The sequence below is a fragment of the Cervus canadensis genome, chromosome 28 (genome assembly GCF_019320065.1).
Source record: "Cervus canadensis isolate Bull #8, Minnesota chromosome 28, ASM1932006v1, whole genome shotgun sequence".
In the NCBI taxonomy this organism is placed as follows: Eukaryota; Metazoa; Chordata; class Mammalia; order Artiodactyla; family Cervidae; genus Cervus; species Cervus canadensis.
Genome location: NC_057413.1, coordinates 4610443 through 4638028, shown reverse-complemented (window position 1 = coordinate 4638028; position 27586 = coordinate 4610443). Strand labels below are relative to the sequence as shown.

The following is a 27586-nucleotide window of genomic DNA, read 5'->3' as shown; positions in this document are numbered from 1 at the left end:
ACCATCTTGAGAGGATCTTTGAAGATAGTGGGGGGAGGGAGGACCCTCCAGTGTAAGAGGTTTAAACCCCCTTTTGTGAGGGCAGAGGCGTTTGTTAGGAACTCTGCCTTCTTACCCCTGAAAAGAACAAAGCCCATTTCCAGGGTATAGGGTTGGGAGGTGGGGCGTGGGAAGACTCAGAAAAAGCAGATGTACTTGCCTCTTCTTACAAATCAGTCCACCTTTAATATTCATATTTAATTTAAACTCATCAAACTGGAAACAAAATGCTGAAGGGACTTGGAAGAGAATAATTCAGTGATGCCACGGAAACCCAAATCAGAGATGACATGTTTTCTCAATTAGAAAAGAAATTGTGTGTGTGTACTGGCGGGGGCGGGGAGGTAGAATAAATCAAGTGAAAATTTCATTTTAAAAAAAAAAGCAATCAGCATCCCAAGAGCTGCCTTCATGTCTGAGGTCCCAGCACCAAACTGACCGCAGCTCATTAATGAATGGACGCCATTGGCGGGCTGCACCACCATGCCCCGAGGAGAAGCCTGGGATGATTGCTGCTCAGAAGGCTTCCTCCAAAGCGCATACAGGAAAGTCATCACTTCTTCTTTTTCTTTAAACCCTAGCCCTGACTGTGTCTAGTGGTAAACACAGGAACACCCATGCTGGGCGAAGCTTCCAAGAAACACCAGGAGGACAAGCGGCAGAATGTCACAGCACGTTGGGTGGTTCCACATCCAAGTTACTGGTAACAGAAACGGCTGAGTCAGAACCCAGAATGAAGACACTGCTTCCCACAGGAAAACTGGGTGCTTTGGAAAGTTCCACAAACTCTTTCCAGCTGCAGAAGATGACATTGTTTTAAAGTCACCTGGAAGAGTTAATGCATCTTCCTGGCGTATTTTACATCCCTTCCAAGGAGCCTGACATACCTGCTAAGAACTTCCTATGGCTGGAGGCACCTCATCTTTGAGCCAGAGTGATGCTTCTCATTCAATCCCAGCAAAGCCACCGAGAATCAACCACTCCCACTTAACTGCTGGGTAACTGGAAGCCGAACTGGATTAGGTTCATCCTGAGTCACAAAGTAGGGCTTCCCAGGTGGTGTTAGTGTTAAAGAACCCGCCTGCCAAAGCAGGAAGCAAGAGAGATGCAGGTTCAGCCCCTGGGTCGGGAAGATTCCCCTGGAGGGGGGCACGGCAATGCACGCCAGTATTCTTGCCTGGAGAATCCCATGGACAGAGGAGCCTGGCGGGCTACAGTCCATAGGATTGAAGAGTTGGACACGACTTAGCACACACACACACACACACACACACGCAAAGTTACAGAGCACTGATGAGGAAAGCAAGATCTCTGACTGCAAATCCCACAGTGAATCCTCAACTTCGTGCCTGATTTCTGGGCTAGATGCACCTTGTTCTGAATTCAACACTGACCAGCTCTGCGCTGCATATCAGCGCCTGCACGCCCTCCCTCCTGTTCTGAAGACTGGACTTCTAGGTCTCCCCTGAGGCTCTGCATGGGAGGGAGCCTGTCTGCAGGACTGCTGAACTGACACTCCGGCAGCGAGGGCTGTTTCCTCTCTCTTGCCCTTTGAACCTGTCCGTTAAGGGCAGGCAGGGGGCCACACCCCAGCCCCTAGCTCCAGGGCTGAGGCCGACCCCAGACCCCAGACCAGCTGTCTGCTGAAGCTACCGCAGAAGAGGCGCTCTCGTCCTGAAGCTGAGGTTGCCTTCCTGAGCACCACGTGTCGAGCTAGGCTTTCTGAGAACGCCACCAACAAAGGAACACAGCAAAAGGGATTCCGACTATCTGCTGAGCCTGTGGGTCTCACCACATCTCAAGGCAGAACCCCGAACTTCCCAGGTGAATGAAAAGCAATGAAACCCATCAGAGAGGGCTGCCGGAGCTGACTTGCCATCACTCCCAGCCAAGAGCACTGACAAACACAAGCCCACCTTCCACAAATGCATGAAGTCTGTACATCACCACCTCCCCACATGATGGATGCGGAGAAGATGGAGGCATTCCCAGGATCTTCATGGGAAAGAAGAGCTGGGAGAAATCTGCCCAGACAGAAGGACGCTTTTCTGGAACAACAGACACTGAGGCTGTCTCAACCTGCAGACGATCTTGGGGTCACAAGGGCTCCCCTCTGATGGCCTAGGGGCCCCCACATAATCAGGGGCTGACCGGGCACCCACGGCTTCACGTGGGCCTGCAGAAGCTGGGCAGCGTCTGCAACCCTCTGCAGATCCTGTGTCCTCACGGACGCCCCGGGGCCCACAGGCGTGCTGGAAAGACGGTGACCCGACCCACCTGAGGCGCTGGAGGCCCGCGACACGTCCTGGGCCGGGGTGGAGCGGTTCCGGGCCTGCTGCCGGCGCCGCCCGGGGGCCGACCGGGCACTGCGCATGTGGACCTCGCTGGCCTTGAAGAAGGCTACCATGAAGGGCTGCTTGTCGTAGGGGCCATCCCGGCCCACCAGGCCCGCAGCCCCGGGGCTGATGCTGAGCCCTGCAAGGCAAACCGAAGCACACCTCTGGGATGTGGCGCCGAAGCCTGGCATCCACCCGCAGCGGCACAGCCGAGCCTCCCGGGCACCCTCAGAGAGGAGAAGCCGGCCTGAGGGCGGACACGGGGTACCCTGAGCCTCCCCCCTTCCTGCCGGGGTCCCAGGAGGCAGGGCAAGGGCTGGCAGGACTCCGAGTTCCCCTGCTTCTGCTGCTATCCTCCGTTCATGCCCACCTTCCCGATCTTATGCCTCCCACTCAGGAAGGTGACTTCACGTGCTGACTGGGTCCAGCCGGAGGGGACCGGGAGCTGCTGAGCTCTGACGCTGCAGGAGGGGGTGCGGAAAGGGCCCCCACAAACCTACTCAATGTCAGCACCTAGACCTCGCCCCGGCCTTACTCTTTAACTCAGCACCCCCGTGCAGCCCCTCTCTGAGGCTCCCCTCCTTTGGCTCCTGGACCGTCTAACCATCCCCGAGTCCTTGCCAGGAGGCCCCGGGGGCAGGGCTCTGCTTGTCCACCAAGGCCCCAGGAGGTCAGGAAACGGGGGGGCCCGCTAGGGACTATGGCTGCCCACACCCGCCACCAAGGAGGCGAAGGCCCGAGTCCGCGAACTCACCGTCACGCGTGACCACGCTCAGCTGCAGCCCCATGTTGTGCTGCGGGGTCAGGACCCACAGGTTGCTGGTGGCCGTGATGTCGAACTCCAGCCAGCCCGCCTCTGAGGCCCACACGGCGCGCGTGCCCAGCAGGAACAGGTCCGAGTCTCTGGAAGAGAGAGGAGACGGTGGGTGAGGGTGAGGGCCCCGGCTCCCGCGGTCCCGCCCGGTGTCAGAATGCAGGCAGGACGACGGCCCGTGCCCGCCCATCACACAGGACACGCGCCGGGTGCCATCCCGGGGGAGTGCGCGTGTGCTGGGGGGCCACACGCTTCCTCCCGACACCCGAGGGCCCCCTGCGTCACAGAGGTTTTTAGATTTAAGACAAATAAGTAAATAAGTAAACAGGCCTGTGGTTGTTCACTTTATGGCTAATGAACTCTAAAAAGAAAATGGAAGAAAAAATATTTTTTAAATAAGAAAATGGAGGGGGGAGCTGTGAAGAAAAGGATGAAGAAGATACTAAAATCAGGATTAGTAAAGATGAGCATTTACTAAATTTTGCTTTTTTTTTTTTTTAAATGAGGGCCCGACAATCCTCACATATTTTTTAGCTCCTGGGAAGGGGAAACCAGGGTTCACATGCTATTTCTGAGCATCAATACCTTTCTTTTAATCATGCCTTTGCACACGGCCTGTGGTAAGAGCCGAGTCCTTGCTTGTGTGGCCCACAGGCTGGAAGTTGGTGTCAGCCCCGCCGTGAGCTGCCTGGGCTCCTGTGAGGCAAACTCCCCGAGCCCATTCCTTCCACTGGACTCCACAGGGCTGCTCTTATATTTACATACACTTTCCTTTTTTTTTTTTTTTTACAGTTTCCAGCCAACATAACCCTAGGGATCACGGACAGACAGGGTGAGGGACCCATACGCTGACAAGGCGGTGTGAGAGATGGTCACTTTGGGGTATCGCAAGGACACCCACCCGAGTCGATGTCCCGGGGTCACGGGCGCAGAGGGGCCTGGAGTCCCTGTGACAGGGAGGGGCAGGTTTCTGCCCTCCCCGGAAAGATGCAGGCCCCCTGGTGCTGGAAACATTCTGCGTGGAGAGCTTACCGGGCAGAAACAGGACTAGAATTCAGTACTAAACTTAAAATGAGCATCATAATACGAACAGCACACATTTAAGTCAGTTACAAAGTGCCTGCATCTGCTTGGCTTGGGCCATCCTGCAAAGTAGGCAGAGTATCATTACCCCCATTTCACAGCTGAGGAAACCGTGACTCGAATGTGAGTTCACAGACACGTCATGGTCAAGGCCAGAAGCTAGTGGATTCCAAGTTTTCCACAATGGCCTTCCCGCCTTTTGAGATCATGATGAAAGGCAACCTGAGACAAAGGAATAAAATGGATCTCTAGTCCATCCAGTGGTCTGGAGGCCAGCAAAACATCTGCGTGAAAAGTCTTAGACTTCTCAGAGGGGAAACAATTTTTCCTGCTTACATGGCTCAGAGCTGGAAGGCAACGCTATTGTCATCTTTTCCGAGCTCAGAGCAGTAGGTGTGGCTACGCAGCGTTTACTCAGCTGTTGGACAGGGTCTACGGGGGGCGCGCCCAGCCTGCCATCTATAAAGCCCACCCCCAACGCGTGTGTCACACCCCCTGCTGACAAATTACCCCCTACCCCCGTCACTGAGATGACTGTGGGCAGGCAGATGGGGGGTGTTCGTGGAAAACAGCAAGAGGGGACACAAGTCCAAAGCTTTGAAGTGAAGATGTGAAGACATCAGCTCTGTTCTGGAAGGTAGGAAAGGACTCTCATCCAGAAATAACACAGAACCAGGAGGAGCAATGTGGGGACAGTCTGGTCCTGGAGGAAGCACCAGACACATTCTTATCAGGGGAGCAGCTTCTAGAATGAGGACGTGGTGGGGATGTCAGCGTGAGGACTGCCCCGAGGGTCAACAGGGCCCATGGGGGGCTATGGCTGAGGGGCACTGGTCGCTAGAGCCTCAGTGGGGGCAACTGGCACATGTTCTTAGGACTTGTAACAAGGGTGAAAGATATACAGCCCAAGATATAAGCATAACATGACTGGTAGAAAGAGCTCAGTTCAGTTCAGTCGCTCAGTCGTGTCCAACTCTTTGCACCCCATGAATCGCAGCACGCCAGGCCTCCCTGTCCTTCACCAACTCCCGGAGTTTACCCAAACTCATCTCCATCGAGTCGGTGATGCCATCCAACCATCTCATCCTCTGTCCTCCCCTTCTCCTCCCACCTTCAATCTTTCCCAGCATCAGGGTCTTTTCAAATGAGTCAGCTCTTCGCATCAGGTGGCCAAAGTATTGGAGCTTCAACATCAGTCCTTCCAATGAACACCCAGGACTGACCTCCTTTAGGATGGACTGGTTGGATCTCCTTGCAGTCCAAGGGACTCTCAAGAGTCTTCTCCAACACCATAGTTCAAAAGCATCAATTCTTTGGTGCTCAGCTTGCTTTATAGTCCAACTCTCACATCCATACATGACCACTGGAAAAACAATAGTCTTGACTAGATGGACCTTTGTTGGCATAGTAATGTCTCTGCTTTTTAATAAGCTGTCCAGGTTGAGCTAGAATGAGCTTTTATATTTCAAAAATAGGGTTCATGATAAAGGCATGGGGGAGTCTGTCCGCTGAGAAAATGGGGGATGGGACAGAAGGCCATCATCCAATAATGGGGCAGAGACAGCAGAGGACAGGAAAAAGACGGGGAGGGTGTGGTTTAAAGAGGGCAGAGGAGGCATGCGAAACCATGGCGGGGAAGAAATGAAGTCCACAGGGTGGGTGGGGCTTGGTGGACACGGGAGCCTACGTTCCAACCTGATGCTGCTCCAGAGTCACCCGGGGCGCCCCCCACCCCCCCGCCCAGGACCTAGCAGCGCTTCAGGGCCGCACCTCGCTGCCGGTCTGGTGAGGACAAGTCAGATCCTCACCCATTAGGAGACCAGGGGGTCCACACAAGTGGGGGCTGCCGCCGAGCTCCGGGGCTCAGGGCACTGAGGCCAAATCAAAGACGGCCACTCAAATGAGAGTGCTCAGGTCCCTGCGAGCAGGGGTGATGGAGCGCGGGGGCCTACAGTAACCTGGCTCGGAGCCTCCCCGGCAGTCCAGGGGTTAAGACTTCAGCTTCCAGTGCAGGGGCTGTGGGTTCAAACCCTGGTCAGGGAGCTGAGACCCCACAGGCCTCGTGGCCAAAAAACCAAAACATAGAACAGAAACAAATTCAATACAGACTTTAAAAACTGGTCCACATAAAAAACATGATAATAATAACTGGGCTCTCGGGCTGGCGGAGCAGCAAATACCTCCTGGGATCCCAGTGCTCAGGCGCCGGCCGAGCGCGCCCGCCGCCCCTCGGAGGACGGGGAGGCCGGTCCCGTGATGGCTCCCTCCAGAGCTGGCGGCGCACAGCCCGCAGAGGAGGGGTGTGTGACGGGCACACAGGGGTTCAGGGAGGTGACCAGAGCTTGAAACCAGAGCCCTGGCTCTCAGCCACCATGCATCCAAAAAGCAGGGTCAAGAAAAGCATGGGACAAGTGCCATGTGATGCCGCTTATCTGTGGAATCTTAAACACATTGATACAAGTGAACTTAATTACAAAACAAGAAACAGACTCACAGAGAACGATCTTATGCTTACCGGAGGGGAAAGCGGGGGAGGGGTACATTGGGAACCGGGGATTAACAGATACATACGACTGTACATAAAATAAACAAGGCCCTACTGTATAGCACGGGGAACTATATTCACCTATCGTGTAATAACCTATCATGGAAAAGAATCTGAAAAAGAATATATATATATATATATATATATATATATAAAAGAAACACTTTGCCATACACCTGAAACTAACACAATATTATAAATCAACTCTAATAAAAATTTTTTTCTAACGTACAGGGCAGAGGTAAGTAAATACCCAGCAAGGGCTCGGAATAAACCCACCGCCCACCAGTGCCAGTAGAGGCTGGCTACAGAAGTCTGGTTTCAGATGCTCGGGGCTGGCAGAGGGGAGCAGTCAGGGGTGACCCCTCATCTCAGGGCAGCAGGGGAAGGTTGAGATGCCTCACGCCCGCGGCTGGGGTGCCAGGAGCCTCCCCAGCTCCTCCCTTCTCCTCCTGAACACAACGCCCTCCGTCTAGACCACAACCATCACTGACACACACCCAGGAAGGGAGAGGATCTTTCCCAAGAACGGCAGCGCTGAGGGGGGACCCCGCCGGGCCAACGCTGCCCATAACTCGGGTGTGTAAGAGACACTATTTATGGCAAGTCACTAAAGTGGGCCTGCCTGCCCACAGCTGTTTACCTTTCTTCAATGACACATGACCTTCTCCGTCTCTGGACTCTGTCCAAGGGTCGCCTCAAACATGACGCACCCGGTTTTGTGACATGAACAGCAGGGGTTCCCTTGTAAACCACTCCAGGGGCGTCGAGGTCTTCTTTATGCAAGAAGTGCATAAAGGGCAATTTTCAAACAGAAAGTCAAAAATCATTTTAGCAGACGAGAGAGGAAGGCAAGGGTTTTTACTGTTTTCTTATGTAATATATTGTATATACAGGATCACATCGAAACTTTTACCAACTAGAAAGATAGAAAGGAAACAATACTTGAAAACAGAGTTCTAGAAATCAGAGTAAACTGCTACACACTGATTCAAGTAACAAGGCTGAATGAACATTACTGTATACATTATATATCACATAGATAATAATATTCATTCACCCTTGTTACTTGAATTATATACATTATATATTACAGGGGTTCTCTAGTAATTATTATTCCCAGACAATAAAGAATCTGCCTGCAATGCGGGAGACCTGGGTTCAATCCCTGGGTCAGGAAGATCCTCTGGAGAAGGGAATGGCAACCCACTCCAGGATTCTTGCTTGAGAAATCCCATGGACAGAGGAGCCTGATGGGCTACAATCCACGGGGTCACAAAGAATCAGGCACGACTGAGCAACTAATACTTTCTTTCATATTATGTATACAATGTTATATATACTACATACTGTATTAGTGAAAGTCACACAGTTGTGTCTGAGTCTCTGCAGTCCTGTGGACTGTAGCCTGCCAGGCTCCTCTGTCCATGGGATTCTCCAGGCAAGAATACTGGAGTGGGTTGCCATTCCCTTCTCCAGGGGATCTTCCTGACCCTGGGATTGAACTGGGGTCTCCTGGACTGCAGGCAGATTGCTTACTGCCTGAGCCCCCAGGGAAGCCCTCATACTATATTATATATACTGGGCTTCCCTGGGGGCTCAGCTGGTAAAGAATCCACCTGCAACGCAGGAGACCCTGGTTTGATTCCTGGGTCAGGAAGATCCCCTGGAGAAGGGAATGGCAATCCACTCCAGTATTCTTAGGCTTCCCTGGTGACCCAGACAGTAAAGAATCCACATGCAATGAGGGAGACCTGGGTTTGATCCCCGGTTTGGGAAGATTCCCTGGAGGAGGGCATGGCAACCCACTCCAGTATTCTTGTCTGGAAAATCCCCACGAACAGAGGAGCCTGGTAGGCTACAGTCCATAGAGCTGCAAAGAGTCGGACAGGACTAAGCAACTAAACATAACACATACTATACTATATAATCAGCCAGCTCCCACTGATTTTATGGCAGTTGAGTTTACCCAGTTTCCACTTCTAGGATGAGCATTGCATAAAGAGAAGTTTCAAGCATCAAAGGCACCAAAACTCTGTAAGGGATATGTCATCTTGGACAAACCAACACAAATCCCTTTGCTGTCAGGATAGTAACACAGCTCTGCCCTTACACGCTGTTCCCCTTGGGACAGCTCTTACATGTGTTAGCTCCTCACAACTGCCAATGAGTATTCACACCATCACAGGCATACAGAGCGGGGAACTGAGGCACACATGGGCCAAGCAGCTTGCTCACAGGCACTCAGCCAGCACGGGCACAGTGGGGATGTGAACGCAGGCAACCTGGCTCTGAACCATCATCACGGAGGTTCCCGAGGTCGGCGGGCATCAGACTGCCCTGGAGGCCACATTAACACACAGACTGTGAGAGCTTCGGCGGCAGGGCCTGTGAGCTCACATCCCTGACCGATTCCCAGGTGACGCTGCTGCTGCTGGTCCGGGGACCACACTCAGGGCCACTGTCGTCGAGCACTCTGCCTCTCTCTAAAGCATGAGGAGAATGCCCTTGGCCTGCTGTTTAGACTTCAAGTTCCAAGCTGTCAGCTGCCAAAATACCTTGCCTCTCTCTCTAAAACAGTACCAAGTCATGTAGACTTCATGAGTAAATGCTTGATGGTCTTGGGGACTGGCCTTACCCTTGGGGATTTATAAGTGAGACTAACAATCAGAATCACGGGTGAGATTAAGTCCAAAGTAGCAGGATTATCAGAAGGCTTGCTTCTGTGTGTCCAAGACAGGGAGCGGGGGAAGATGGAAGGTTACTTTGTTCAAGCTCAAGGCTACCTAACCTGTGCTCGGTGACCACACAGATGCAATGATGTTCCCATACACTGGGGTAAGAGGGTGGCAGAGGACAAGATGGTCAGATGGCATCACCAACTCAACGGACAGGAACTTGAGCAAACTCTGGGAGGCAGAGGAGGACAGGGAAGCCTGGTGTGCTGCAGTCCACGGGGTCGCGAAGAGTCAGACATGACTTAGCGACTGAACAAGAACACCACACTGGGGTATGTATCCCACCACGCCCCAGGGGATCGGGTACAGATTGAATGAGGTTTTGAGAGAGTCAATTCCTAGGTAGGTTGATAAGAAGTCCGGGGGTCCCCAAGGAGAGAGGGGCCTGGAATTCTCAAGGAGGAGGAAAGGACAAACGTTTTTTTCCCTCTACATTCCTTAGTCCTAGTCACATAAAAGGTTTAAGCCTGGAACTGATCATTAGACAACAAAAAAACTCAGTTTAAACTCTGTACTAAGGATTATATAACAACAATGTGTCCTGCTTGAGGACAGTTTCTCCTTCTTGAAAACCTGACTAATCCTGATATTTTAGAATGTATATTATGGGAATGGGTCTGGTAGGATCTTTCTATTGTTAAATTTTAATCTTGTTATCCTAAAATGTAAATTGTGGGGATGGAAGTGGGTCTGGTAAAATTTTCACAAACTTGAGACATTCTTTTGATTGTCTCTGGCCCCCGACTGAATTCTTCTCTTCTGGAAGCCAAGAATCCCGGCGTCTTTCGTGGGTCAGCAACAAACCTTTCAGTTTCTGCCACCTTTTAAACACTTCACAGGCAAATTTTATGTTTTAGTTCTTATCACCCATGCTCACATCCACGTCCTTGCCCAGCATGGGGAACTAAGGCAATAAAAGTGCTGCTAATTTGTGATTTTAAAACAAATAGCAAAAAAAAATAAAATAAAATCTTGACTACAACCATGGCCTGCCTCCCACAAAGCTGGACATCCCCGTGGGGAGATGCTGGCAAGTAAAACATCTGGGTGTGAATAATAGGGAAGGCAGCATAGTTTCCAGAAACAAACCTATTTTCTCTGTCACATTTATCAAGTGGGTAAACAATTCCCAAACAAAGTGCTTCCTGCTCCCCACACCGATGTCCCCCTCCCCAAAATTTGTCCTTGTTTTAATTCTTCTCTAACCTTCTCAGCTACCCTTGCAAAGAACAGAACATAGACAGGCAGGGGGAAGAAGGCTTGGTAGCTTCTTGAATCTTCTTTTCCCCTTTGATTTCAAGGGGATCTTTCTAAGTCTAAGGAAGATGCTCTTGACTAAGAAGATGAAACTAACTGGTTACATAACCGCAGGTGTGGTTGGGCACGTTACCCCTTTCTCAGGGGGCAAAAGAACACACACTGTGAGCTTCACTGCCTGTCTGGGGCCCAGGCTGAGTGTGCCGGAGATGATCACGCCAGCAGGAAGATTTCAGTAGTCCCTGGGGAGGGAACCTGTGACAGCCAGAGACAGAAAGAGAAACAGGTGTGGCTGGGCACAGTGATAAGAAGGCTTTGATTTTCCTCTGTCCAAAGGACAATCGAGTTCTCCCAACCCGCCTTTCTCAAATTTGCCCTTCTCTTCATAAAAGAACAGTCCCAGATATCTCACTTTCACGTCAGTGGAGCTAAGAGTTCACGTTACTTCATTTCGGGAGGCAGCACTGAACATTCTATGGACTTCATACAGCAATCCCTCTATGAGCATCAGTCTGCGAGAAATGCTTTCCTAAGAACATGAATCTCCTAGATCCTGGCCCAACGACTGGGTTCAGGTCTGGTTTCCAGAACCACACTGTTTGGTTCCAACATGAACGTTTTTGGGAATTCATTATAAAGATTTCCAAATAAAAATACGATACTTCAGAGATGGGTGCTTCAGGCTACGGTGCATCAAATGAACACTCTTACTAAGAACAGCTAAAATCACAAACCTGTTTGAAGCCATCTTAGAGCAACCAAGAAAGGTAAACACTTTACGGGGTAAGAGCTCAGAGAGAAGAGAAATGCATCGAGGCTAAGCCCTGTATTTGCCATTGCTTTTTCACCTCAGAGCCTCTGTTAATTCCTGGCGTACCGCAAAGATGTCAAACAGAATGGGGTAGCAGCCCAGAGCCTGAAGCGGTATCACTGACTTGCAATGCAAACTGGAGCTTCAGGGAGTTATGACTTGAAGGGCTAAGGTCCCAGAGGACTGCACAGAAGTGACCGCATCAACATGATCTCATAGAAGTTTGGGGTCCCTTCCTCTAGGACCTTGGTTCTTCAAGGCCTGACTGCCATGAACTCCAATATTTCCATTTGAGAAATTTGCCAAATGTTAGGCTGCGTTTGCATGGAGGAAGAAGCTGAGAAAATAAGCAGAAAGAAACTGCTTAGAGGCTAAAAAGCACAACAGAGTTTTTGGCAGTCTCTCAATGCTGGGGAGTTCAAAATTAAGAGTTCAGAGCTCACCATGGAAGAGAACTTCTGGTAAACAACCTAGACCTTTAGCTGACACCCCTAAAGAGCCAAACTGCAGGAGAAACGGAAAACAAGAAACAGAGATGCTTTAACATATCCAGAAACCTGGCTTCAATTAAAACAGAAGAACAAGGTGATCTGCCTGCCTTCCAGAAGAAAATGAAATCCAGTCTGGAAGTAGACACCAGTATCTAGAACTGTTTTTCACAAATAAAGTCCAGAATATAATTTCAAAAAATGATTAGGCATGCTAGGAAATAAGACCAAATAAGGAAAAATCAAGGGAACAAACAGATCATGAAAACAGACCCACAGGTGATTCAGATAATAGAATTTTCAGACACGATCTTAGAATCTAGTGTTATATTGAAAGGATAAATCCCAAGTTCGGTTTGTTTCAGGAATGTGACATTGGTTATAGACATCCCTCAATATCCTTGGGGGACTGGTTCCAGGACCCATTCTGGGATACCAAAAATACTTAGATACCAAAATCCATATATGCTCAAGTCCCTTACATAAAATCAGGTAGTATATTTGCATATGACCCACGCATGTCCTTCTGTATATTTTAAATCTCTAGGTTACTTATAGTACCTAATACAATTTAAGTGCTGTGTAGAGAGTTGCAAGCACATAGCAAATTCAAATTTTTGGGAACTTCCTGAAATTTTTAAAAAATATTTTGATGTGTGGTTGGTTGACTCCACAGATGCAGGACCCATGGATATGAAGGACCAGCTATAATCATCTCCCAAAATTCAGAAAAAAATCCACATAATTTCTAATTTTAAAAAAACTCATAGCAAACTAAGAATAGAGGAGAATTTCCTAAGTCTAATCATAGTATCTACAAAAACATTTATAACAAACATTATCCTTAATGGTACAATATTAAATGCTTCCCCCCTTAGATCAGAAATCTGACAGATTTCCGAAATCTGACAGATTTCCAATCTAAGATTAGAAATCTACCAGAAATCTGTATGGAATTCAATATTACACTGGATATCCAGCAAGAACAATAAGAGAAGCAAAAATATAAGAATTAAAGGTGAAAAAATAAAAATGTTTATAGATGACATGATTATATTCATAGAAATTCTAAAATTCTGCAGAGAAACATTATTAGACTATGTAAATTTTCAAGGCTGCTGGATATAAGATCATTATCTAAAAATCAATTGTATTTCTATGGGTATAGCAAAAAATAATCAGACACTGAAATTTTTAAAAGATAACAATACCACTCACAATAGGATGAAAACTTCAATACTTGGAATGATTCTAATGAAAATATTCAAGACCCCCCAAACTGTAAAAGGTTACTGAGAGAAGTTAAAAGCAAACCTAAATAAACATTTTTGGACTGGACTACTCACAGTTAGTGAGAGTCAATTCATCCCAAATTGAGCTCTAAATTTGATGAAATTTCAAGAAGATTTCAGAATTTCAGAACAGAGTTTCTTTTGTGGTAATTGACATGCTGATTTTACAGTATACATGGGACCACAAAGGGCCATCAACAGCCAAGAAAATCTTGAACACATTTGGAGAACTTACACACCAGATATCAAGACTTCTCATAACACTAAAAGAATCAAGAGCATAATATTGGTACAAGAAGAGAAAAATCAACCAACAGAACAGAACAAAGATCTCAGACACAGACCCACACTTAAGTGGTCACATGATTTATGACAAAGATGCTACTGGTGTGAATGGAAAAAGGACAGCATTTTCAATAAGAGGTCCTGGGTCAACGAGGTTTATTCTTATATCTAAACTACCTAATCTACGTCCACAGTCCACCTGTGATCTCAAATACCCAGTGCTAGAGAGTAGAGCTCATTCTGCTGGTCTAAATATTTCCGTATCTCACAGGCTCTCAGCATCTAATCATGACTCAGACACGTCCCAATCCGGAGTCTTCTCCAACCCCCTCCTGACTGATTCCTTGGTTCCCGATCTCTGTGAATGGTTCAGAGTAGTATATCAAATTTAAAATTCTGGAAAACTGCTTTTGCCTTTCGACAGTTATTTTCTCTCCTGGGACAATTATATTTTATCTTAAAAACAGGTCAGAATCGATGAATTTAGTCACAAATGTAAACAATAATTCAGCCTGGCCTTGTTCCTAGGGACTCCACCAGCATGGCCTCTGGGCGGCCTAAGGAACTCTTTCTCGGTTTTAAAAACCAACTCCACCACAGCATTGCCCTGTTCCCTCGATTCAAAGTTGCATGTCTTCCAGTCCTAAAAATGATGCTAAAGTTAGGATGAAACATATGATCCAAACTGAAAAAAATATATGTATACAAAAAACCTCCCACTTCGCCTCTGTTTGCCTCCCACTCCCTCTGTTTGCAAACAGAGGAGTAAGTTGTGATATTGCTTATACCAGAAGGAACTGACTTTTAAATCTGGTAATTAATTCTCGCTTAAATGTCTTCCAAAAGACTGCATCATGATAAAACACAAAAAAGAAAAGTTATCACATACACAGAAGACAGACTATCACTGCCAAGCAATATATACATACACAGAGTACAGAATTTCATAGCTAGCACGTGGGGCCAATCCATGGACCAAACAGAACCATCTTTCAGACACTGAAAACATTTCTGGCTGGCTTCTAAGAGATGCTGTTTGACTTCTAGAATATGCAAAAGTGAATTAAGAGTTAAAGTTATATCTTTAACCGAATAAGAAATACAGATGAAAATGATATTCCTACAGGCCCCCAAATTGCACTAATAATAGAAAGGTACGTGAGTACATATGAAAAGTGACATGTTACCATCATGCTGCCACACAGGATAATGAAAGATTGACAGTTAATCAGAGCAGCCTTTACCCTCCAAGTATGAAGACAGCTTAGCATGTATGAGATGCAGGAGAAAATGCAACGTAAATGATCAAAGACATCATACCGTGACTAAGTACAACTACTTTTATTTAATTTAGTCTTTCATCTCCCCTACACCTCTCCTTTGGAAAAGCTGCTAACAGATCCATGGTTGACCAATAGATCAATGAAGGTTTGCAGAGGGTTTTCCCATTGGGATTCTTCAAAAGCCAAAGTATGAAAGGCCTGGATTCTAACAGACACATTTGCACCCCCCACAGAGCTGTCTCCTGTGCTACCCAAGCAGGAGCATCCTTGAGACGTTCTCATCCAAGCTGAGGAGATGAAGACTCAAGGTGTGCCACAAGGGGACCATTTCCCTCTTTCTGGCACTTCACCTTTATCTTGGGACTGTGCCCACAGCATGGGGGTGACTTTGAATAAGCAGAGCAGACCACACTTTAGGCCTAATCTGGACTTGACACAATGTGTACACGCTACATTTCATCCTTCTATAGCGTAAACTGCCTGCCCAGCTGTCTAATGAGGTCATGGCTAAACTCTAAGGAAGGCATTTGGGAAGGTCTTTCCAAACTCTGAGCACGATATAACTGCCAGTTTCCACCAGGGTCATCATAGAAATATAACAATTCCTAACATCAGATTTTAACAGCAAACTCATCTTCAACTATCAACCCCACTCCATACAACAGAGTTACAAATGGGGGGAAGGGAGAGTTAGGGAGTCTGGGATGGACATGGACACACTGCTGTATTTAAAAGGGATAACTAACAAAGCGACTTCCCTGGTGGCACCGTGGATGAGAATCCACCCGCCAATTCAGGGGACATGAGTTTGATCCCTGGTCTGGGAAGATTCCAGATGCTGGGGAGCAGCTAAGCCCTGGGCCACAGCTACTGAGCCCGAGGGCCCTAGAGCTGGTGATCCAACAAGAAAAGCCACCCCGATGAGGAGACCGTGCTCCACAATGAGGAGTAACTCACTCATCACAACTAGAGAAAGACCTCGCCTAGCAACGAAGACCCAGCACAACCAAAAATAATAAATTATTTTTTAAAATGAAATAAAATGGGTAACCAACAAGGACCTACAACAGAGCACAGGGCACTCTGCTCCACATTTTGTGGCAGCCTGGATGGGAGGGGAGCCTGGGGGCGAATGGATGCGTGCATCTGTACGGCGGAGTCCCTGCACTGTCCCCCTGAAGCCAGCACAACATTACTACTCAGCTATACCCCAATACAGAATAAAAAGTCAAAAATAAACAAACAAACTACAAAGAGCACATGTGTGCTTCTGGGTTGCCAACCCCCCCCCCCCCGCCCCGCCCCACTCCACGAGTTGCCCCAGGTCTTTTCAGGACTTAGATTCCATCTCTAGGCTTATTGTCAGGTTTTGAATAACATACCAGCTGCTTCAACAAGCACCATCTAGTCATCACTGTTTTTTAACTCACCTGATCCAGTGATCTTTCACCAGAGGCAGAAGGCATCTGCAGAGTTCACAGCAAGGGCCTCCCTTCCAAGCATCTTTCCTGACCCTCCCTGGGTCAGACTCCCTAGCTGCCCTTTATAGCAGGAGGTCTGACACAGAACTCCTTCAGCCCCAGCTGAGGGTATGACTCAGCAATGAAAAACCTGCCTTTTTTTTCTCTTTTTCAAGGAGGCCAACTCTTTTGCAACACACACATGTCTTAAGTTGATCCATCAGATGCTACAAATTTCACTGAAATACAGATTAGACAGCTATGTTTCTTCACAAGCCTAGAGAGTCCTGTTTAGCCAAGATACCCCAAGACTGTACAGATGGGGAGATGGGACCTTCCCCAGAAGGGGTCCCGCAGTTCAATCTGGAGGCCTCTGGAAGAACACGAGGAGACCATAGGCAACCTGGGCTCCAGGCCACTGATAAGAAGACAATCTCCTCCTGGCCAGCCTGGAACTCTTCAAAAGCATGAAATTCTCCCAATTCTCCCAGGATTTCCCCTTTCCTATGCACAAAAGTTAAACACAACCATCGCCAAATACTCCCGTCCTAGAAGGCAGAGGGATTACAGCTCTGCTTTGACAAGGAGTCATCAAAGGTTGGGACCGTTGGGTAGTCTGTTTTCCAAGCTCATTGCTGGCCCAGAGGAAGCCTGACACCAGCATCTGAAGCTCAAGGCAGCTGTTCACTTCTGGCTGAAGCTCAATGTAAACCTCACAAATAGTCTGCTAGCATGTACTCTCTCTCTCTTTGGTAAAATAATAATAATTCTGAAAAAAATTCATAGTCACAAAAGCTCCAATCCAGTGTTTTTCACCATGAAGCTTATCCTGCAGAACAGAGGAAACTATGCTTTCCGAACAGAAGTCCGAGCCAAAAAGGCACCAGCAGATTATTTCCAACACAGAAAGGCAATGAGACTGATAATTAGGCAAACTGAAAGTCAACAGCTAAATTAGTCACAAACAGATGTGAGAGTTGGACCATAAAGAAGGCTGAGTGCCGAAGAACTGATGCTGTCAAACTATGGTGTTGGAGAAGACTCTTGAGAGCCCCTTGGACAGCAAGATCAAACCAGTCAATCCTGAAGGAAATCAGTCCTGAATATTCATTGGAAGGGCTGATGCCGAAGCTGAAGCTCCAATACTTTGGCCACCTTATGCAAAGAGCTCACTCACTGGAAAAGACCCTGATGCTGGGAAAGATCGAGGGCAACAGGAGAAGGGGACGACAGAGGATGAGATAGATGGATGGCATTACTGACTCAATGGACATGAGTTTGAGCAAATTCAGGGAGATAGCGAAGGACAGGAAAGCTTGGTGTACTGCAGTTCACGGAGTTGCAAAGAGTTGGACACAACTTAGTGACTGAACAAAAACAACAAAGCAATTCCAAAGAATCACTGAATAATGACTTTCTCTGAAATATCAAAAGATGAAAAGCTAGCAATGAAGAATTTACTTCTCAACAGAGGCCCTTAACAGTTAAATTTATCAATATACTTTAATTTAGGAGTGATAATCAGACATCAGAAAACCTCCCTTCCACTCTGAAATTTTGATCTGTAATAAAGATCTCACGGTGGCTCTATTTTACTTATTATTTAACTACCATAGCTGAGATTCACCTACAATGGTCAGTGTGTATGTCCCACACCAGCATGTGTCCCCAAAGCCTGGCACGTCCTTCCTTCTCCACTTTCTTCATAACGGACCTGAATATGCATAGGGCCAAATGTCAGCAGTGCTCTCAAAACAGTTCTTGTGTGGGGCAAGTTCACATGTGTTATTATTTTAGTGTGTGTATTTGAGACAGACCCACACACAGATCCATAAGTTCAGGAGAAACAAAACTCATTCCTTTGGACCTTCTTGGCCAAGACTTTTGGACTTTCTTGGGACGTCAACAGACTTCCAGGACCAAAAGCAAGAATCTGGAGTTGGCTTATAAAACCCAAGCTAATACAGTCCATAAACACAAGGGTGGGGAGTTCCCTTCGCTCTGCATTCTCTTACTTTTATCTTCGTAGTTACCGTATTATTGCCAGAAAAGCCTATCACGTGCCAAGTTCCTAACTGCTACCCAATGAGAACCACGGGCAGTGCTGACCTCTGCGCCCCAAGCTCTCCATCTGACCAAACCGCTCAGCTGAGCCCTAAGGACTAAGCAAAATTTCAAGGTCATGGGCTTGTTCTCTGTCTCTATAGGACTGAAATAAAATGCTGTACTACTTCATCCCTTAGCCCCTCCAATGCTCTAAAAATCACCCCATGGAAGGAGTCTTTTACTTGCTAGGCAGCCCCAAGAACACAGATCTTTTGTAAAATGGTGCAGCCTCATTTCAGGAAACAAGAATAATACAGACATGGAAAAAAATAAAGTCTATTGTTTCCTCACATCTACATGATAAAAAAAAATACATTTGAGACACATTCATTCATACATACACACACACACACACTCAAAGACATTATACTGGGTTGACCAAAATGTTCATTCAGGTTTTTGACCAAAAGTTCATTCATGCAATTATCTTAACAAACTTTTTGGCCAACCAATAAAATCTATGTGTATATATTACGTCACAAGCACATAGCCTTCTAGTCACTTGACTCAGTAGCATTTGTAAGCATCATCATATAATTGTCCAGTGTGAACCTGTCAGCCACCCTCACCCACCATTCAGAAGAGCGCCTAAGCAGTAGTGGGAAACAGTTCCCAGTCGGTTCTGTCTTCTGATCACAAAGGATGCTTAGTAATTACTATTCACTGGCTTGCTTCAGAAAAGAAAACTACTGGGAAATCTTCACCGTAAGAGCAAAAGTATCTTCTCGCCCGCTAAACTACCACTGGGAACACAGTCCCTCATCACGCCCATGGGCTGCCCTTGAACTCCAAGCCACCTTCCCCAGACACACTTGGGGTTTCAGGGTGATGGGGTGAGAAACGGGGCCCAGCCCGACCCTTTGGGGTTCCTCGAGCCTCCATACCTGTGCGGATGCTCCTGTAAGACTTGGTAAATGCTGATAAGAAAAGTTTGGTTTTTAAAACTGCCCACAACACAGTCCTTGTAGATTCGGAACTCTGCAGCCGTCACCGCCTCACCCTCAGGAATCTGGGATAGGTTGAACTTGAACTCTTTGTGGTGTCGCTGGCGAGGGGAGAACTCCTTGTCGTACTCCACTATAGGATTAAACAAGAGAGAGTGACAACTGTTGTTACTTGGCTGAGTGCCACAGGCTCACCTCGAGCAAGCTCCCCGTTTTCATTCATAAGAGGATTACCAGTTACCCACGGCTTCTGAGAGGGGGTTGGGGGTGGTGGAAGGAACGAACCGCGGGCTAGGCGGCCAGGCTCAGACAACAATCCTTCATTTTCCTCAAGGATTAAATACAACGCTTAGATTCTATTTAAAGACTTTAAATAGCTTAATCAGGTCACGTGAAAGCAAGTTATTTAAACGCTTCGCTTCAGGGGTCCTCGTCTGCACAGACGGCAGAATGGGGGCTTCCCAGAAGTTGCAGGACTTCAGGAAACAGTGACGGGGACTTGCCTCTGCCGTCCAGCCCCCGCCCACCCCTCCCAGCACCTCTTCTTCCCGTTGCCCTGGCCCCTCAGGTGGCTTCCTTCTCTCCCAACCAAGCAGTTGACAAGACCCAGGGCAGCCCTGAGCTGACCTCTCGTGGGGGTCCTGGTGGTCGGGGGTGTATTCCGCCTGGGTCTGAAGCTTGAAGGGTCCCCCATATTTTGCCTGATGGCCGGTAGAAATTTTTGTTGAGGGGCTTAGTATGAAGCTTCGTAGAAAACATTGTTCTAACTGAAGTCCATTGCTTCCTTCTCCTGGAGGAAACTGGGGGCTGAATAACTCTGCGAGGAGGGACCCTCTGGGTTAGAAGCTGCTGGGGTCTGCCTAACTTGTCTATAGAACCCAAGTAGGAGGACAGAAATGTGGAAACACACCACCAGTGGGGTGACGTGCTGTTGTCCAAGGCTTTCTTAAAAACTGGGAAAGGATCGAATCTGCAAGTTTTTTCTTCCCTGTATTCTGGCTATTCCACGTGGCTTGCTGGATCTCAATAACCCTGACCAGGGATGGAGCTGAGCCCCCACAGTGACAGAGCCAAATCCTAACCATGAGGTCACCAGGGAACTGCCTGAAGGCTTTTTTTAAATAAAATCTTTCCCTTGCTTTTAATAAAGCCAAACTACAGAAACTACAGGCTACTGATTATCCTCCTTCGGAACTGGCCTTCAGATGTCCAGAGTCCAAGGGAGAGAAATGCTGTCAGCCTCATCACTGCAGGAGAGAAAAACCAGCACCCCACTTCCCACCACAAAACCCAACTCTTCTCCCCCGAGCTCAAAAATGCTTCTGCCCTGCTGTTCCTGCTGGTTTTTTCTTTCTTAATGGCAACCACAGTAAGATCTCATGAGCACATTAATCCTTGTTGGCAGAGTTTCTTCAGGGCTTGTGGGTAGGAAAAAAAAAAGTTCTTTGCCACCTCCAATGGCCCACTTTCTCCCACATGTGCTGTTCTCCATAATTACCAGAGAAAAGCTTTGCAGATTTAGTGTCTCAAAAAAAAAAAAAAAAAAGAAGCAGCAGCCAATAACTCCTTATGTGAGCTTGAGACCTCAGTGGCGTTGCAGAAGCTAGGGAAGCTAAGCCATCCATCGTATGAGATTTTCAGGAATTTCTGAAGCTTCCATGTGACTGTGCAACAAATCTTTTAGTTTCAACTTATCCCTTTGGAAGGGCAAGAGGAGGGGGAGTTGTTAAAAAAAGGGTAAACTTTCACTTGTGTAAAAGGGTTTGAATATAAGTATGAAAAACAACAAAAAAGAAGGTTCAGACAGAAAGCAAGTCACCATTTAGCCTCAACAAGAGAACAGGGTTTTAAATTAGTGGCCAAGCATGAAAAGCATCATTGTTGGGGAGTTCATCCAAGGACGCCCACACCTGATGGCGGATCACTTTTCTCCAAAACTGATCTGCCTTTTCAGTTTGCTGTGTTATCATCAGTGGTTAAAAGGTGAACCGAATCTGATTTCCCAAAGAGACCTTCTAAAAAACAGTCACAGAGCTATTCTATAAGGCTTCTTGGGTGCTTAAATTTTAGTATCAAGAAATGAAAGCATATTCTTAAGATTCTTTTGAGAGAATACGTAAGAATTCCTCAAAGAAGCCTTCCAGTCATTAATATAAACAACAGAAAAAACTATGAATGCAAAGCAAGGTAGAAAGCAGGGACAAGATATTTCAGTTAGGAGGAGAGAAAGGGACAGATATTTCAATACATGAGAAACGTTAGTCTTTGGAGAGGTAATGCCACCCCCAGCAAACCATACCTTCCTGTATTCACACCCTTGGGTGGTTGCTCTCCCCTGGGCTGGCTCCGTGACCTTCTCTGGACCAACAAGAGGCAGCAACAGTGGTGCGGAGTGACTTCTGAGGCTAACTCGTAAGTTTTGAACTTCCTTCTGAATAGGTGTCTTGGGATGCATGTCTGAGGCAAGATGGCTACCAGGTAAGAAGTCCCACTACTCTGAACCCCCTACACTACGAGGAAGTCCAAGGTAACCATGTAGAGAGGCCGTGTGGTGCATAAGGACATGGAAGGAGGAGGGAGTGAAGAGTCCAGTCACTCCCCAGCCACCTCAGGGGGGCCACCGGACGTGATAGGAAGACGCCATCTTGGATGTCCAAGGCAGTGCAGACTTGGGATCACCCCACCCCCACCAGAGACCACCTGACTGCAATTGCACGAAAGCCCTCCAGGGGGAGCCACCTCGTTCGTCCTCGTCTGGTCACAAGACTGTGAGAGATGATCATGGTACCTTGTTGCTCGGAGCCACTGTGTCTTGGGTGATTTGTTACAGGCAAGAGGCAAACGACACTGGGAGAGAAGGGAGAGCTGGAGAGGATGAGAGAGAGGGAGGGAAGGAGAGAGAAGGCGCGTCTGACCTTGCCAGGAAGGGGAGAAGCTGCGCGCAGTTCTTGAGGAGAAGGGATGTCGAAATCCTGGAAGGCGATGTGTGTGACTAAGGAAGGGTCCTGGCAGCCGCTTGCAGACAGATGTGAAGAGAGAGATAAAGAGTCTAAAAAGGAGAAAATAGAAGCATAGTTCAAAGCCCTCCATTTTATTACCGTGTGAATTAGAACTCACGGCCTTATATGTTCATTTCCCCAATTCTCCTCAACCCAATCCTGAAGGACTCAACTTCCTCCTGCTGTTCTTTTACCCTTCTTGGAGGACATGCATAGTCTCCTCAGTCCCCCAGGAGTCTCTGATTGCTGCCCAGCTCATGTTAAGCTCTCCCACCTGAATGTTTTATGCCCCTTAGGTCAACGCTATAGCATCTTCCTCAATCTTCCTGAGACCTCAGCTACCAGTCACTGTAGTATGCTTGGAACACCTCCTCTCTCCCCAAATCTTCTGCCCACAACTGAATTTACACAGTGCATTTGCTAATGTCTCATATAGATACAAGAAGTAAGTACAATTAAATCACTGCCTACAAGTGCGTTTGAAGACCACGATAGTAAAACAGTCCAGTATTCTTGCCTGGAGAATCCCATGGACAGAGGAGCCTGGTGGGCTACCGTCCATGGAGTCGCAGAGTCGGACAGGACTGAAGCAGCTTAGCACACATGCAAGGGTTCCAATGAGCTCAGCCTTTCCCCCTTCAAGCTGTGTGAACCGGGCTCCTTAAACATCGGGATGAGAGAGGGTTGAGCGGGGGATCCAGTGCCTCGTACCTCTTTGGTAGCCCCTGCCTCTGGCTTCTCAAAGATGCTGCCGTGTGTGGAATACAGTGAAGTAGTAACCAGGAGTGTGGACCACAGCAGGGAGCTCCCCAGGAGTTTTGAATTCCAGCTCCCCCTTATCTTACTCAGGTGATTCTGAGCAAGATATTAGACAAAGTTTCAGTTATCAGGTAATGGGAAAAATAACATTCCTGAAGGTTGAAAGAGTCTGTACGAAACAGTTAATGGTAGAGAAGTGCTTGGTAAATGTTAATTGTAAGCGTCATCAGCTGGTGATATTTCAGACTGTAGGTCCCCTGAGCTGTGTGGAGGTAGACCTACTCGTGAGTCTTCAGACAGGGCCAATTAATGTTCCTCTAAATGAGCTTTTTAAATGGGAGCGTATAATACATTCTCTGGAAAGGAAGGTGAGCGAAATCCCGGTCTTGAATATCATTAGCCTTGGAGTTTGGCTACTGAATACAGAGCTGCATTCTCTGAGGCAACAATTCCTAGAATTTTTCATTTCAAGGACCACTGAAAACATTTTTTTTTAATGGTAATGACCTTACACAAGGGCATCTACTGTTTCTGTTTGCCTTTTGTAAGGACAATACAGCAAATAAGACAACAAATTGCACCCTTTTAATGCTCTGATTTTATTTTTAAAGGTCCTTTTAACACCAAATCGAGTAGGAAGGACATAATCCAAGGATATACACAGTCCTTGGAGTTGAGTCAATTTAGCCTTATAGAACTCACTCTACTCTCTCTCCTTGCCTCAGATGAACACCGGTTGAAATTTCAGAGCAGCACCTACCTCTGGCCAACAGGCAGGGGCCACAGCAGCAAAGAATAAATGTTACTGGGTTAAGATTAGAAATGTAGATTATGCAGTAATATACATGCAAAAGTATGCTGATATATGTGATTTTACAGAAGTAACGAAGCATAATAACAAAGCACCAAGGTAGCCAGCACCTAAGTTAAAAACTGGAAGGAGACCAATATTTCTCCCCGAAGCCAACCCCCACCTCCACCCAGAAGGAACCTCGGGTCATGAATAGTGTCTGGCGGTCCCTTGCCTTTTAAAAATGAACAGTTTTACCTCATATGTGTGTATCAACAGATCACAGAGTAGCTAGTTTTTCTTTCGCTCCTAAAATCCTTCCTTCCAGAGACATGATGGGAGTTTTACAGACACCCAGGGAAACTCTAGGCAGGACCATAGCTAAGGCTATCCAGGCTGGGGCGGGCAGGGGGTGGGGGGTGGTCCCCACGGCCCATTGGCTAGTGGTGTGCTGAGGTTCTGTGGGAATGGCATTTCTCACCATATGTTGGTGGGGATGTGGAGAAAGTAAAACCCCTGTGCGCTGCAGTCCTGGTAGGAATGTAAAATGGTGTAACTGCTGTAGGAAAAAGTGATTCCTCAAAAAAAAAAAAAAAAGAAAAGAAAAGAAAAGAATTATCACATGATTATCCAGGGATTCCACTTTGGGCTATGTGGGGACATCCAAAAGAATCAACAGCAGGGCCTCCAACAGATGTTTGTACACCATGTTCATAGCAGCATTATTCACAATGGCCAAAAAAATAGGAGCAAACCAATATCCACAATGGATGAAAGGATAAACAAAATGTGGTCCACACACACAATGGAGTACTATTCATCCATGAAAGAAAGTAGACATTCTGAAACACGCCACCACAGGGACAAACCTTGCGGACATTTTGCTAAGTGAAATAAGACAGTACAAAGGGACAAATAGGATTCCACTTATGTGAGATACCCAGGGTAATCACGTCTTGACAGGTGATTCAATAGTAAAGAATCTGCTTGCAATGCAGGAGATGTGGGTTCCACCCCTGGGTCAGGAAGTTCCCCTGGAGAAGAAAATGCCAACCCACTCCAGTCTTCTTGCCTGGAAAATCCCACGGACAGAGGAGCCTGGCGGGCTGCAGTCCATGGGGCCCCAAAACAGTTGGACATGACTCAGCAATTAAACAACAACAAAGAATCATCAAATTTATAGAGACAGAAAGCAGAATGGTGGTTTCCAGGGCCTGGGTATATGACAAGTTAGTGTTTAATGGGGACCGGGGTTCAGTTGGGAAAGATCGAAAGGTTCTGGAGATGATGGTGGTTGACTGCTGCACATCAATGTGAATGTACTTAAAGCCATAGAGCTTGTACAATAAAATGGCTAAAGTGGTATATTACAATAAGAGAAATTAAAAGGGGACATTTTCTTTCTTTCTTTCTTTTTTGATCATGCAGCTTGCAGAATCTTAGTTCCCCAACCAGGGATTGAACTCTGCAACACAGCATTGAAGTGCCTAATCCTAACCCCTAGACTACCAGGGAACTCCCCACAAAAGTAGGCATTTTCTTACACAATCGCAATGTATGATCACAGCTCAGTTAAAATTCTTCTTCATTGTCCTCCTGTACCAAGTCCATCATTAATTTCCTCAAATGCCTCACAAAAGCTGCCTTTCTACAGTGGATTTGTTGCAATTGGGAGCTAAACAAGGTCCATTTCTCACACTTGGTTAAACTGTCTCTTGAGTCTCTTCTCAACTAGCAAACCAGGAATAGAAGGAACTCTGTGAATCTGATGAGGAGTCTGTGTAAAAGCCTATACTAACAACCGTCTTTATGGTGATACACTGGAACCACTTCCTTTAAAACCAGGAAGAAGGGGAGGATGCTCATTTCGGTTTTGTGCTGGAGTCCAGCCCAGTGCTGCTCAAGTTACACAATAGGGAAGGAAGAGACACGTTACAAACTGCGGACCTTAGAGAAAGTTCAGCAAACTGCCTCCGTGACCATCTCAGCGAGCTACAGCGGCTGTGACAAAAACACTACAGGTCAGGTGGCTTACACGGCAAACATGTATTTCTCATAGTTCTGGAAACCAGAGATCAGAGTACCAGCAGGGCTGGTCTTGCTGCAGGTCCTATCCCCTCCCAGTTATGTCCTCACATAGCCTCCCTTGGTGCAGGCAGGAAGAGGGACAGACTGTGAGCTCTCATCTCTTATAAGGACACTAATTCTGTCCCGGGGCTCCACCCTCATGACCTCACCTAGAGTAATTACCTTCCGAAGGCCCCACTTCCTTATGCTGTCTCACTGGGGATAAAGGTTTCAACAGTATAAATTCTGGGGACACAAACACAGTCCATGACATTGACCTGACGGTGTCACGTGGTATTCTGCTACCTTTCCAGTTTATGGTTTGAAAATTTGGCATTCATGTTCTTAAGTGACTCGGATGATGGTCTCATCTCATTACGTTGTTTGATTTCAAGTTATGCTTGCTCTTGGAATAAGCAGGAGAACGTTCATTCTCTTTCAAGAAATGATCTCTTCCTGGAAAGTGTGGGAAACTTATTGGTAGCATCTGATCCTGGTGTTTTCCTTTGGTGAACATTTTTAATTATTCATTTTCCTTTAAACAAGCTATCTTTTTTCTTTCTTCAAGTCAGTGTGTATTTTCTAGAGGTTTGTCAATTTGAGTTTAATTTTTCAAATTTATTGCCAGAAAGTTTTCCAAAGTATTCTAATATTTAATCTCTAATATTGTCTATTTGTGGATTCTGTTTTTCTTAACTCATCTTACTGAAGGTTATTTTCTTTTTCTCACTGCCTGCCTAACTTGATGATAAAGATATTTTAATGTATCTTCTGAATGTCATCCCACAAAATCTGAATTATATCCACTAAAGTTGTCTAGAGAAAAATAAAGACACCACTTCAACTGCAAATATAAAAGAAGAAAGAGGGAGGGAAAAGATTGGAATAATCTATTTAATACATTTAAGAGTATCACAAATTCATAACTTTCTCACTGACTGGACTCATTCAATGGTTAATTCATACGGCTTAGTTAACAGAATTACAACTGACCCTTGAACAGCCGGGGGCTAATCCGAGTGTGACCTGTAGCTGGTGCTCCATCGTCTCAGTGTCTCCAAATCCTCAGCCTCAACCAGCCGTGCAGTGTGTAGTGGGTAGTGTTTTTGCTACTGAAAAAAATCCCCGTGTAAGTGGATCCACACAGTTTAAACCCCCATTGTTCAAGGTCAATCATACGTTCATTCCACAGTAAATTCTACATTTTCCAAATGCTTAATGCTCACACTTTAGACCAAACTTGAAAAACCTGAAAGCCCTTCTTTAAAATCACCATTCCACTGACAACAATAATCATCTTTTCATGCTGTGGCACAAGTTGATTTCATTTCAGGTGACAAAAGTTCTGGCTGGTTTTCCATGAGTTGTAACCATGGTGGCCTTTTGACCTTTCTGTGATAAGCTTCCTACCTTAAGTGGTCATAGAGACATTGAGCTAAACTCTGCAACTCAATTTTTAACCACAGCGCCATGACCCTTTACCCTCCGGG

General features: G+C 46.9%; 1 protein-coding gene across 2 annotated transcripts in view; it reads right to left on the bottom strand.

Annotated features, from left to right (window-relative positions):
• The window catches only part of BMP6 (bone morphogenetic protein 6), a 140740-nt gene that overhangs the window by 6413 nt on the left and 106741 nt on the right, over positions 1 to 27586 (bottom strand). For both annotated transcript variants that reach the window (XM_043450198.1, XM_043450199.1), the window contains exons 2-4: positions 19422 to 19614; positions 3130 to 3278; positions 2317 to 2514 (exon numbers count right to left, since the gene is read on the bottom strand). In XM_043450198.1, coding sequence (XP_043306133.1) covers positions 2317 to 2514; positions 3130 to 3278; positions 19422 to 19614 — 540 coding nt within the window. The remainder of the gene's footprint in view (positions 1 to 2316; positions 2515 to 3129; positions 3279 to 19421; positions 19615 to 27586) is intronic.